The sequence below is a fragment of the Erithacus rubecula genome (assembly GCF_903797595.1).
Source record: "Erithacus rubecula genome assembly, chromosome: 33".
Lineage (NCBI taxonomy): Eukaryota > Metazoa > Chordata > Aves > Passeriformes > Muscicapidae > Erithacus > Erithacus rubecula.
Genome location: NC_136683.1, coordinates 116,910 through 131,497, shown reverse-complemented (window position 1 = coordinate 131,497; position 14,588 = coordinate 116,910). Strand labels below are relative to the sequence as shown.

General features: G+C 51.1%; 2 protein-coding genes across 2 annotated transcripts in view; both read left to right on the top strand.

The window, feature by feature from the left end:
* The window catches only part of LOC306813837 (low affinity immunoglobulin gamma Fc region receptor II-like), a gene marked incomplete at its 3' end in the record, with an annotated part of 110,655 nt that overhangs the window by 19,267 nt on the left and 76,800 nt on the right, over positions 1-14,588 (top strand). The window lies entirely within an intron of this gene.
* Positions 8,804-14,588, top strand: part of LOC306813751 (Fc receptor-like A) — a gene marked incomplete at its 3' end in the record, with an annotated part of 54,335 nt that continues 48,550 nt past the window's right edge. The window contains exon 1 of the mRNA XM_079329350.1: positions 8,804-8,858. Within this exon, the coding sequence (XP_079185476.1) occupies positions 8,810-8,858 (49 nt within the window). The 5' untranslated portion in view covers positions 8,804-8,809. The remainder of the gene's footprint in view (positions 8,859-14,588) is intronic.

Genomic DNA, 14,588 nt, shown 5'->3' with positions numbered 1-14,588 from the left:
CTCGATCCACCTTCTCCTTCAGTAGCTTGTGCAACCTGTCATGTGGGGCTCCATACGGCAGCTTTCCACTTCCGGTTCATCCCCACAATGCGGCAGGAACTGTCGGTGAAAAGGGCGTAGCGTGTTTCATCTGCTGGCAGCTGGTTGTACGGTGGAGCTTCTTCAGCCCGGGTCACTTGCTTCTGCTCCTCTTCATCAGCGAGACCAAAATCTTCACCTTCTGGCCAGTTTGTAATTATCTCCAAAATCCCAGGGCGATTCGGGTTACCAATACGGGCACGCTGCGTGATGAGGGCAATCCACTTGCTCCATGTGGCGTCAGTGGCATGATGAGTAGAGGGAACCTTTCCTTTGAACATCCACCCCAGCACTGGCAATCGGGGTGCCAGGAGAAGCTGTGCTTCTGTGCCAATCACCTCTGAGGCAGCTTGAACTCCCTCATAGGCAGCCAAGATTTCCTTCTCTGTGGGAGTGTAATTGGCTTCAGACCCTTTGTAGCTTCTGCTCCAGAATCCTAGGGGTCGGACTCGGGTCTCACCAGGCACCTTCTGCCAAAAACTCCAGGACAGACAATGGTTCCCAGCTGCAGAGTAGAGCACATTCTTTACCTCTGGTCCTGTCCTGACTGGGCCAAGGGCCACTGCATGAGCGATTTCCTATTTGATCTGGGCAAAGGCTTGCTGTTGCTCAGGGCCCCAGTGGAAATCGTTCTTCTTGCGAGTGACCTGGTAGAGAGCGCTCACAATCTGGCTGTACTCAGGGACGTGCATTCTCCAAAAGTCGATAGCACCTAGGAAAGCTTGTGTCTCCTTCTTGCTTGTTGGTGGAGACATTGCAGTGATATTATTGATGACCTCAGTGGGGATCTGGCACCGTCCATCTTGCCACTTCACTCCCAGGAACTGGATCTCTCGGGCAGGTCCTTTGACTTTGCTCTTTTTAATGGCGAAACCAGCTCCCAGCTAAATCTGGATGATCTTCTCTCCTTTCTCAAATACCTCCATTGCTGTGTTCTCCCACACAATGATGTCATCGATGTACTGCAAATGTTCTGGAGCCTCACCCTTCTCCAGTGCAGCCTGGATCAGTCCGTGGCAGATGGTGGGGCTGTGCTTCCACCCCTGGGGTAGTCGGTTCCAGGTGTACTGCACGCCTCTCCAGGTGAAAGCAAACTGAGGCCTGCACTCTGCTGCCAAAGGAATGGAGAAAAATGCATTTGCAATGCAAATGGTGGCATACCACCTTGCTGCCTTGGACTCCAGCTCGTACTGGAGTTCCAGCATGTCCGGCACGGCAGCGCTCAGCGGTGGAGTCACTTCATTCAATGCTCGATAGTCCACAGTCAGTCTCCATTCTTCATCAGATTTCCGCACAGGCCAGATAGGACTGTTGAAGGGTGAGTGGCTCTTGCTGACCACCCCTTGGCTCTCTAGATCACGGATCATTTTGTGGATGGGGATCACAGCATCTCGATTTGTCCGGTACTGCCGGCGGTGCACTGTCATGGTGGCAATTGGCACCTGTTGCTCCGTCACTTTCAGGAGTCCTACTGCAGAGGGGTTTTCTGACAGTCCAGGCAAGGTGTTCAACTGCTTAATGCTCTCTGTCGTGACAGCAGCTATTCCAAAAGCCCACCTGAACCCCTTTGGGTCTTTGTAGTAGCCGTTCCTGAGGAAGTCTATGCCTAGAATGCACGGTGCCCCTGGGCTGGTTACAATTGGATGTTTCTGCCACCCCTTCCCTGTCAGGCTAATCTCAGCTTCCAGCAAAGTGAATTCCTGTGATCCCCCCGTCACCCCAACAATGGAAACAGGTACCTTCCCCACATGTTCTGATGGTATCAGGGTGCATTGTGAACCAGTATCAACTAGCACTTTATGTTTCTGTGGCTTTGATGTGCCAGGCCATCGCACCCACACTATCCAATAAATCCTGTCATCCCATGCCTCTCCCTGGCTAGAGGCAGGGCCCCTCTAGCCCTGGTTATTATTTCTTTCCTGGGCATACATAGTGGAGGTTCCTTCCAGGGGATCTGACAGAACATCCTCCTTGCTGTAATACCCTGCACCTTGCTTGTGGGAGGTTGAGGCTACCTTCATTTTAGTGCGGTTCCCTTGTTTAGCATTTCCCTCCCTGAGCTGACGCACCTGTGCTGCCAGGACAGAAGTGGGTTTCCCATCCCATTTTCCCATGTCTTCCCCATGGTCTCGCAGGAAAAACCACAGGTCAGCCCATGAAGTGTACCCTCTTTCCCTAGCTGGGGGACGTGCAGCTCTGACTTGGGGGCCTGTGACTCATACTGGTGCTACGCTGATTTTCCTCACTTCCTCAATTCTCTCCATCATCTCCTCCCTCATATCCCTCATCCTATCTTCGACCTGTTGGAGGTCCCTGGCCACGGCAGAGACATTGGCCTGCATTGGGCCATTCATCATGCTCTCAAAATTTCTGAATTTTTTGGCAACCGAACACACTGTCTCTGGACTGTTATCGGCATTAATCATTGCTATGTAGGTGGTATATTGAGATGGACCCAAGGTTGCCAAATTCCATAACATCTTGCCCTGTGCACCTGACCTTGTCAGAGTCATTGTCATGCTGTCCATCCCTCCCAAAGAGTACCTCTAATACTGCTTTCTCTCTCAGCTGCTGGATCCCTTCCTCAAGGGTCTTCCAGCGCATCCTACGGTGGTGCTCCTGCATTCTCTCTCTGTGTACAAACTTCTCTCTCACACTCATTAAAAGCCGGTCCCAGAGGGAAAGGAGGCCTTGCTCCCTTACGAATATCTGGTCCACACCTAAATCCTGGGCCAAGGACCCCAAAGTCCTGGCCTCAGTTCCATCCAGTTGTACACCTGTTCTCGTAAGGTCCCAGACCCGGAGTAACCAAGTTGTAAAGGGCTCACGCCCCCGCCGAGCAATGTCTTTACGCAGGTTACGGAGACTATCGTATGAGAGGGACTCGGTGACAATCTCAACCTCTGGCTCCCTTGCTGGTTGTGAGGACCCTCCTTGCTGATCCCCATTATCTAAGTGCCTCGTTTTAATCTTAGATTTCCTAGTTTCCACAGGAGCAACTGCTGCTGGCTGTGGCTGCTCCTGTGATCCAGCTGGAACCTGGACAGATACAACATCTACGGGTTCCACTGCAGCACCATCTGACTCTCCCTCTTTAGGGCATGGGTAGGGTTTCTCACCAGCTGGAGAAAAATACTCCTTCATCATCTGGCTATGCTCCTTCAACATCTGACTTATGTCCTTCACTAGAGCCCCCACCCACTCTGGGTGGCTCATTTCTGCGGTGGGCTGTGGTGCAGTGTTAGGCTCTGGGGCAGCATTCCTAGTCCCTGTGGCAGAGGCAGGTTCTGGGACAACATCCCTAGTCCCTGCGGCAGAGGCAGGTTCTGGGGCAACATCCCTAGTCCCTAGGGGCGGAGGTAGGTTCTGGGGCAACATCCCTAGTCCCTGGGGCAGAGGCAGGTTCTGGGGCAACATCCCTAGTCCCTACGGCAGGTATCAGAGTTGTTTTCCAAGCCAATATTCCCTTGTTTCTGAATGCTAAGTAGAACAGGCCTATCAGCAACACCAGCCACTGTATAATAACAGTGGCAATTAAAACAGATCTGAAATCCTTGAGAACCGGTGGGGTAGCCTCAAAAAACTGGGTGATGGGTTGGCAGAAAATTTCCCTTGCACTCGTTACCTCACAGCAAGTACAATTACTGAAATAACCCCAGAAACACGCAGTTAGAGTACGATAGCTCCGGATCCATGCAACCGCTTCCCAGAAAAAATTAAAAAAACATGAATTCCTGACATAATCAATCCACCAAACAAATCGGATAATAGCTACAGTAACCTTCGTGAGGGGGCCCATATTCAAGTAAGGGCTTGCAAATTGGAGGGAGATGGCTGTGACCACATGGAACACAAACCAGATTAAACCAGATAACATATTGCCAGTTAAGAGAGCTGTTATTCCTGTCTTAACTCTCAAGTCAGTGCCCTCTGCCCCACGTTGGGTGCCAAATTCTGTCCTGGTTTGAAAGAACAGGTGTCTGCCAGTAAAGGCAGAAGTTTCCTTTTGAATCAGAGACTTTGGTTCCACTCCCCCCAAGTATTATAATTGTTTGAATCAAGGACTCTGAGGCAGAGATAAGGGGGTGGGAATAACAGCTCTTTTACTAATATATCTAACTGTACAAGCTGAAAACAACAGCAGTTGTTAAAATTGCTAACAGAACAGAACAGATAACTTGGTGTCAGTCCCTTTAGATGCAAGCACGTTGTCTGTGCTTAGTCCCAGTCCGGAGCTGCCAAGGGCAGGCGGGACAGAGGCAGGAGGAGGGGGAGGGGGGGCGGCAGTGGCCACGCTGGTCTCTGGTGGGAACGGGCTGGAGCGGGCGGCTCCTCGCTCACCGTGTGTGTCCGGGCAATCAACTGTGTCCGCAGAGGCAGGAGGCTGGAACGGGGCAGATGCAGGGCAGGTGATCGCAGAGGGTCTGGCTCTCCTGTGCTCCGGCCGCGTGGGCTGAAGATCCCGGGCGTCCTCCTCCGAGCTCGCTGGAAACACGAGTCCTCTCCCGGAAACCTCAGAGGCCCCTCTGGGAGCCATTCCCACCCACCCCTTTTGTCTAGAGTCATCAGAGATCCTGGGTGTAACCCGGCCAGCTCCATTGGCATGATAATGGGAAAAATTCTTTCAATTGACACAGTAATAGAAAAACACTCAACCCCCAACAAGTGCATTGGAAACTTTAGTGAAAGAACAACTAGAATAAGGACACATAAAACCGACAAACAGCCCTTGGAATTTTCCAGTGTTTGTCATCTGAAAAAAATATTCTGGATCGTGGAGATTGCTTCATGACCTCAGAAAATTGAATGAAATAGTGGCGGAGATGGGACCTCTTCAGCAAGGACTTCCATCACTCACAATGATTCCCAGAGACTGGCCTCTTGTTATTGTTATTGACCTCAAAGTCTGCTTTTTCAGGATTCCACTTCATGAAGACGATGCTCACCGGATGGCATTTTCTGTTTCAAGTTTGAACAGAGAAGAGCCAATGAAGAGGTATCATTGGGTTGTTTTACCCCAAGGCCTCAAGAACTTGCCAACGATTTGTCAATGGTATGTGGCACAAACTTTGGCTCCAGCAAGACACAAATATCCCAAAGCAAGAATCATACACCAAATGGACAATTTGCTCATTGCTGCGTCAACAAACCAAGAACTGCAAGAAGTCCGTGCTTGTGTGATCGAAGAAATGCAAAAAGCAGGACTCGAAGTCAGCACTTCAAAGATTCAAGAAATCGCACCCTGGAAATACCTTGGATGGAAAATCACCAAACAGACAATCAAACCTCAAAAATTAGAGATCAGCTCAAAAGTCAACAATCTCCAAGACCTGCAGCAACTCGTTGGAGAGATCAACTGGATGAGATCAATTTTGGGAATCACGAATGAAGACCTTTCATCGTTGTTTGATCTTCTGAAAGGAGACGACAACATCAAATCCCCCAGGACTCTTACGCCAGAAACACAAGCAAACTTGCAAAAAGTTGCAGAAATGATACAAGACAGACAAGCACACTGATATGTGGACTCTTTACCATTCCATTTAGCAGTGTTGAGAGAAGAAACACAGCTATATGGTTTGATTTTTCAGTGGGACAAACACAAAAAAGACACTCTTTTAATTATAGAATGGGTTTTCCTATCTTACAGATCTTCAAGGACAATTCTTACAGATTCAGAAATGACAGCACAAGTGATAATAAAGGGAAGAACAAGGTTGATGACAATGACGGGAAGGGACTTTTCAATGAACAATGCAGCAAGGACCACAGATTTCTACAATACCAATGAATCAAAAAATGAATGAGGCAGCAGCTTGGCCTCAATTTCAACAAGTAACACCTTTGAACAGACAAATGCCTGTAGAGACACACAGACCTGCAACAGCAGCTCAAGATACTTTAGTTCATTGGGCAAATATTAGAATGGACTTGACAAGAAGCAGAGAATGTCCTGCAATTGGGACTGGTGAAATAGCCATGTCAATCAATTATGACCCACAAGGACAAAACCCAACATGGCAAAAATTAAATCATGATTTAGTTAAAAATTTTATTAAGGCAATTAGCTATTATGGACTGGGATCTTCATATTTTAAACAGCTTTTAAAAGGTATTCTCAATGAATATGACTTGACTTCATATGACATGAAATCTCTTGTGTCATTGATACTTACTGACACACAAGGACTTATGTGGGAGAGCAGATAGAGAAGAGCTTTGGAGGAGCTGTGAAAGAAATACCAAGGTGGTGCTAATGCTAACCACACCATGACAGAATTAGCAGGAGACCCTCCTCACAATGATCCAGCACAACAAGCCGCCAGGATTCCAAGGGGAGTGTTGGCAGACATCAAGGAAAAAGGATGTGAACTTCTCTTCAAACAAGATATAAAAGACTTAAAGACTGACAGTGAAACATGATTGTTTATATGCTGTTGTATCTTTTCTTTTGTCAACTATGTCAGGTGAAAAAGCGGATTTACCAGTGATGCCGCCAAGAGAGAATGTTTGGGAAAATTTAGTATGGAAGTGGGGTTGGACACAATTTGTTTGAGGCATTCCAGGCAAAAAAAGTCATTTTCAGCATGTCTGGTGGGATTGCCAGTGAAAGAATGGCCCGTTCCAGAGGGCATCCCTGCATGGGTGATGTGAGTTGTGACAACTCTTGTGAATGGATGGCATGTGTGGGTTCAATTTCTGCCTGTGGCCTTTTTCAAACCAAAAGAATTAGAAATTTTTGGTTCGATAATGGATTTTTGAATTGTATTTGATGTTTTGGGAGTGATAAAGAACCAAACAATGGATGTTACTCTGAATCAGAATGTATATAGCAATTATATTGTAGTGTCAAACAAACCATCCTTCCAAGTTCTAGCACAGTTATCGTGCCTGGATGGTCTGGTAGACCTTTTTAATCTTTTACCTTTGTAAAAATAAATTTTGAAAATAGGTTTTTATATATATTTTATATATTTATATATTTATATATATATATTATATATATTGCTATACTCATTGCTTTGCCATGCATAATCCCATGCACTCAGCGCGCCTTGAACAAAGCTGTGAAAAGGGTGTTTTTGCTGCAAGCAGTGGGGGGAGATGTGGGAGCCCAGGGCATACCCCTGGCCTCCTTGTGGGTCTCAAAACTCCCCTGGCAAGGGTCTCAAAGACCGCTGAGTGAGACCCTGGTGTCACAGGTGCTGAATTCTAACCCCTGGGGGAAGTTGTCAGCACAAAGAGAATGGAAACAAGCTACCAAAATTAGTGAAGTGTAAATTAGATTGTTAGAACGTAGATAAATAGGTTTTTTTGACTCTTTATGATAAGGGACACATGGCCAAGATGGAGAATTTGGGGGGTGGACACCTTTTCCTCCTTTTTCTCCATGTCATCCATGTTGGGTGACATGACGGCACTCTTGAATTGGATGGGGTCAGGGCTGGACCATTTAATAAAATTGTATTGTATTGGGAAAATTTTGTAAACATGTGATACGTAATACAAACTATATAAGATAAGCCCTGCCTTCACCAGGCAGATTCCACCATGGATGACAGGCTGAGCAGACCTCTGCTGGCAAGGCAAAAAATGCCTGAGATAAGAAATAATAAACAATCCTTGGAACAAGAGAAAACCGTCTCCAGCAATCTCTCTTCAGCGGCTTCAGAGAAAACCAGGGTTTGAACCACCTTCGTGTCCCACTGGGGTGATCTCGAGGCAAAGGAGAAACCCAAGACTAGGACACTGTCCCAGTCCCATTCCTGTCCCCTAATCCCTCCCCCCACAGGAGCAGTGCCACCTTCCCGGCCATCCATGGGCACCTGCTGTCACTCACTGTTGGGGCCACCTGTCCCCTGGCTGGCACGCCTTGGGATAAAGGGGAAGGAAGTGAGCTCAGGTCTTTTCTCAGTATGGTGGTGGCCCATGGTGGGGGCAGGGTGGCCTCAAGCTGGGGACCTTGTTGGACAAGGCTGGGTGGCACAAGATGGGCCATGGAGTTCCCAGCAGTGGGGGGCACAGAGGGTGTGGGGAGCCAGGGGTGGTGTCCAGGGGAATGGGGTGTTCTGAGGAGGGGGAGTCACCAGGGCTGGGGGGACTCAGGGGATCCCCAGAGTCTCCTCACTATGGGGGACACAGACCCAGAGCCCCTCAGAACCTGCCTGGGGTGACCCAGGCCACCAACACATTTGGTGGGCTCTGCTGGTTCACTCCAAAATCTGAGGCATCCAGGGAAGGAGCTGTGACACACGAGCCTGCCCAGCCACTGGCCACACCTGGCACCCCCATTCCCCTGGGACTCCAATCAAGGGACCTCCATTCCTTATGTCCCCCTCCCTGGGAACCCATCCCAAAATGGCCAATCCCCTGGATCTCTATGGGCTAGAAGCCCCATTCCCAAGGAAACCTCTCCCCAAAATTCCACCCCCTACAATGCCCTTTCCCACAGGACCTTGATTCTCCCAGGACCCCCCATTCCCCTGGACACTCATCCCTGGCTCCCCACACCCTCTGAGCCCCCCACTCCTGGGAACTCCATGTCCCACCTTGTGCCACCCAGCCTTGTCCCCAGCCTGTCTCTTCCCTGTCCCCAGATTGTGGACACCCGGCCCCCAACAAGGGCCACCACCACACTGAGATAAGACCTGAACTCTCTTCCTTCCCCTTTTTCCCAAGAGCTGCCAGCCAGGGGACAGGTAGCCCCAGCAGCGATTGACAGCCTGTGCCCATGGTCGGGGACACCGCGATGGCCGGGAAGGTGGCGCTGCTCCTGTGGGATGAGTGCCCCGGGAAAGGCCCTGACGCCCTGAGGATGGGCCCTGATGAGACAGAGAGCAGTGGGGAGGGGGCACAGGGGGGCTGTGGGGTACCCTGTGGTCCCCAAGGCAAAAAGAGCCAGGGCATGGACATGGACCCCAGTGTGACCAGAGTCGTGGGATGGCTGTGGGGACAGCAACAGGAGAATAGGAACAGGGAAACTGTGAAGTGGAGATGGCCCCCCAGGTGCTGCTGTCCCTGCAGGGCCACCCCCACCCAGCTCTGTTCCATCTCCCTTCCAGCCCAGAATCTTGGCCTCACTGGAGAGTTGGTGGTGCTGTGGGACTGGGTGACATTGGCCTGTCAGGGCTCGGGGAACGCCGGTGCCACCACCTGGTACAAGGACGGGCGACACTGATAGGAGAAGGGACCCAAATGCTTCACTGTCACTGAGAGTGGAACATACACGTGTGACAGACATGGCACTGGGCTCAGCCCCTTTTTGACGGTGTTAAATGGTGAGGGGGAGGTGTGCCCTGGCAACCACAGGGTTCCTGACAGCTCTGGGTGGGCTCCATTCCTGAGTCACACCCCTCATGTGACCAGAGCCCGTCCCCTGCACACAGTACCATCCCAGAGCATCCCAGAGTACTGGGACGCCCCCGTAACAATGGGGGACCCCTGGTGCCTCCCAAGGCCTTTGGGATCCTCCAGACTCCCCAGATGTGACAGGTCCTTCCTGTCCCACAGAGTGTCTTCTGCTGCAGCTGCTGGCATGGGAACTGCTGGAGGGGGACACTGTGCTGCCTGGGCTGGCAGGATACCACGGTAACTGGAGTACGGTTTTACTACGGGGACAAGGATCTGGGGGGACCCCTCTGTGGGACCAAGCTGTCCCCCTGCAGCTGCACCACAGAGGCCGCTACCGCTGCGGGGGCTGGGTGAGCTCTGGGCCATCACCGAGCTGGGAGAAGTCAGCACCATTGACAGTGACAGTGCCAGTACATGGTGAATGTGGGAATGGGGACGGGAAAACCCACCATCTTCCCAGCTTTCCTCCACCACTGCCTGAGTCCCACATCCCTCCTTCCTTCCATCCCTGGGTCACCCAGGCTTCCCATGTCCCTCTCACTTCCCTCCATATTTGTCCTGTTCCTGCTCTAGATTCCCCCTCATCCTTGCCTGGCATCCCATACCTCTTCTAATTTCCCAGCTCCATCCTCTGCTCTCCCTTCCATACTTGGCTTGCTTCCACCCCTCCCTGCTTCCCCTCAGTCCCTCCTTGGTCTCACCCCACCACTCTCTGAGCCACCCCACATCCCTCCCTGGGTCCCCTCTGCCCTATCTCATCCCTGTCTCTCATCCCTGCCTGCCTCAACTGCACCACACTCTGGGTCCACTTGTCCCTCCATGGGGTCCCCTTCCACCCCATCATACTTCCCTCCTGCCACTCCCCATATGTCTCACCCTTCCCAGATCCCCCATCCCACCCATGTCCCCCTGCAGGGGTACCGCTCTCGGGGGTGTCCCTGTTGGTGCAGCCCCCTGGGGCACAGGTGGCACTGGGCAACCGCCTGGTGCTGAGTTGTATGGTGCCAAAGGGACAGGTCCCCTTTACTTCTCCAGGCACTGTGGGGGCTCAGGGACACCACTGGGCACTGGCCCCTGCCTTGAGTTGAGGCACGTTGGGGACAATGACAGCAGCCACTACCAGTGGGGACAGCGTGGCTGAGACTGTCTCCTGAATGTCATTGCACTGGGTGAGTGGGACCCACAGGCTGGGGGTAAACTGATCCACAGCATCTCCAATGGGTGACTGCCAAACACTACCATAAGTCACAGTCCCGGCTGAAAGGCTCCCTCTGAAAGGCACTTCTCCAGGTGCCACCATGCACAAGCTCCAACATCCCCCATCTGACACTCCCTCACCCCTCATTCCCTGCCCCTCACCCGTCTTCCCAGCCCCTCCCACCCGGCTCAGCCCTGTGTGTGTCCCTACAGTGCCTGTGGCAAATGCCACCAGGTGTGCCCAGGCGACCCTGTGACCCTGCACTGCTCAGTGCAGGTGGGCTCAGACCCTGTCACCTTCACCTGGCTGCACGACGGGCACGAGGTGGCCCAGGGTCCCCGCCTGGAGCTTGGGGCCGTCAATGTGGGACATTCCGGCACCTACCAGTGCGTGGCCACCAACCAGCTGGGACAGGACGGGCACCGCGTTTTCTGGGCACTCAGCCCAGAGCTGGCCCTGGCGGTGACACCACAGGGAACCACTGGACACTACTGGAGCACAGGTGGGGTCACGCAGGGTTCCTGTGTGGGTCTGGGATTCCCTGGATCACAGATGACCCAGGTTCCCCCTCGCTTTGTCCCTGACAGTGGCACAAATGGAACAGGGCACAGGAGCGGAACTCATGAGGTCACTGGGATTGCAGAACCTCTGGGGTGAGCCCCGTGACCCCAGTGTGTCCCCTCTATTTCCTGCAGAGGCTCGTTGGGTACTTCCTGCATTGGTCATTGGGTCCCTGTTTTCCTGGTCCTGCTCATGGGTATCATTGGGGCCTTTCACTGCTGGATCCACATGGGTGGGTGACTTCCCCATTTTCTGGCCCCAGTGGTCACAGTACACCCTGGGGTTCCCCAAATTCCCTGGATTTCCAAGCAGCAGCACCTGCGTGTCTCTGGCACCAGCACACGATGACTGCAGGCAGGACCTGCAACACTGGTGTCTCTGGGCAGGAGCTGCAGCACTGGTGGCTCTGGGCTGGTGCTGCAGCACTGGTGTCTCTGGACTGGTGCTGCAGGTTGGGGCTGCAGGGCTTGTGCAGCTCCTGGCTGTGGGCAACACAGGAAACACAGCAGAGGTGGTGGGTGGGTGCAGGATTCTTGCTAAATTGCTGTTCTGATTTTTCAGACAGAACTTTGTTCTGGCAGTCCTGCTCCTGTTCAGGTCATTAAAGCTGCATGGTGGTTCAGTGATTTCTCACTGGGCCTCATTTTTGTGGAGTCAATTGAATAGATGACTACTCTGAACCTGCTGATGATAAAAACATATGCATATTTTCTCTTTATGTTAGTGAATCAATTAGGCTTTGTCATTGTACATTAAATTCAGGAGCCTTACCTAAAAGGCTTTTAATTTTTTTTATATAAATATTGCATAACTCAGATTTCTTTAGAAGCTCATTTAATTTCTTTCTGTTATCCTAAAAGCATGTATGACTTTTTCTAAGAACATGAAAGGAATAACAAAACAATGTGTCTAGTGAGACCAGAAACTTACAACAGTCAGGAATAATTCAGGTATATCAACCAAAAAAGTTTCCGATACCAGACATAATTAATAACACGTGAAATTAGACAATTACTGTAATATATGTGATTCGTGCGAATTAAATTGCAACAATATTTGCAAAATTGTTGCTTTATAATCAATAGAAAAATTGTATTTAATTGTTATAAATCAAAAAGGGATAAAGGAAATGGTTAAACAAAGCAGATGGAATCATCCTCCAGATGTTTGGTGGCAGTGAGGATGGTAAGGGTACAGGCCTAAGAACAGTAACTAGAAATAAAATTTTCAACCTTGAATTGGGCCAAATGGGGATGATTCCAAAGCATTGGACACTGGGCTGAGGCCTGTTGTGGGAACATATATTTAATTCTATAACCCTAAGCATAATGTGCTTGTGCCACCTGCAAGGTCAAACAGTGACACTGAGGAAGACCCGGAGCCTTCATGGGAAACAAGAGCCCGAAAGGAGGAGAGACCCCCGACCACTGGTGAAGCATCTGCAATTTAACAAATTTAACAAAATTACAAAATTATTTAACAAAAATACAAAAGAAACACTCCCCAACCCAAACCCAGATGAGACGAACCCAGCCGGTCCTCGCCGGGGAGAGCGGCAGAGCCTCCCAAGCCGACCTCCAGGAGCGGCCCCCAAAGTCCAGATCCTCGTCCTCCGGAGTCAGTGCAAATCCCTGGAGCGGGGAGAAGGGAGAGAGGGGGAGGGGCAGCCAGGAGCAGGCCCAAAGCAAGCCCAAGACAAGCTAAAGCGAGCCCAAGACAAGCAAAAGCAAACCCAAGACAAGCCAAAACAGGGGCACAGGCAAAACAGCTGGGGGAAAGGGGAAAAAACGGCCAAAGCAGCCAGGGGAGGGGGTTACAGCTAAGCAGACGGCCATAGCAAGACACAGCCCACAACCGAAGCACAGCAAGAGAGAGAGCCGGAAAACACCAGCCTAGATAAAACAGCCCGAGGGAGGGACCGGCAGCTGCACGGGGGAAGCAAGGAGAGGAGCTAGTCCAAACATCAGCCCATAACACAGTCAGAGAGTTAGGTCGAGAGAGCCTTAAGGCCGAGCCGGAACGGGTGGTGCGAGGAGTTTAAATATAAAAAGCCCAATTCCGATTCCGATTCGGGTTCTGATTCAGATGCAAATTTCATGCCGGCAACCTTTGCTAAATTTGTGAACCGAACCCCATGGCATGCAAATAAAAAGAACCCTTCCCAATCTATGCCCCTGACAGATTGGAGAAAAATCCAAACAGCACTTGCTGACCTACCCGAAACAGCAGGGTGAATTTTTCCAGTAAGAAGACTATAAAATAGCTTGCCAGCAGACTCCCTGGTGAACCCCAAAGATGTGCAGGCCATCGCAAAAGCCATTGCTGAAAAAGGGATCAATTCCGCAATGGTCTCCACCTTAATAGACGGTCTCTTTGGCAATGATGACATGCTTCCCTTTGATATTAAGCAAACATGTCTTATGATTTTTGATGGAGCAGGCATGATTGTTTTTAAACAAGAATGGGAAGACAACTTAGAAAAAATACTTGCCAAAGTAAACGGAGATCAGCACCCATTGCGTAATTCAAGTGTACAGCGCCTAATGGGTCGAGACCCAGGAATGATCAGTCCACACGCACAGGCACAGGGCTTAAGAGCCTCTGAGGTCGCTGCCACAACCCACGCCGTGAGAGAAGCCATCCGCACAGTGTGCAGAGTAGTTGCTAAGCCACCACCATGGACTACCATTAGGCAGGCCGAAAGTGAGCGCTTTACCACATTTGTTGATCGCCTTCAGGCAGCTATAGACGCCTCAGATCTGCCACCAGAGGCAAAAGGGCCAGTGCTGGAAGGCTGTATAAGGCAACAATGCAACCAGTCCACCAAAGAGCTATTGCGATCACTGCCTCCTGGTGCCAGCATTGCAACCATAATCAAGCATGTGGCAAAAGAGGAAAATTTAGCCCCGGTTCAAGTTGCGGTCGGCGCCACGGTAGCTCCACTCCAAGCAGCAGTCGGTGCAGCTGTAGCAGAGGTAATGGCCATCCAAAGCCATAACATTCACGGCCAGCCACCACCTACGGACCACTCCTGGTCAAGGCCGAGATGACCTTGCTGGATTTGTGGGAAAAAGGGTCACATTGCTCGGTGTTGCATCCACAATAAAAAGCAGGGAAACGGGCGGTGGAGGGGGCAATTGGGCCGCATGCGACCCTCTCCCCATTGGGACAGCTCGCGGCCCAGTTATGTTACTCCCGCAGAAGCGGAGCACCTTCCAACTCCACTGCCCCCCAGAGAATTGACCAATTTCATAGCTCAAACCACGCCCAATGTCCCGACCCAGATGCTGCCTCCGCCAGCACCGGTTGCACATATGGCAACACAGAACATCAAACAAGATGGCATGCAGGCACAACACACAGCAGAGGCAGCACAGGCAGCACAGGCGACCCTGGACAC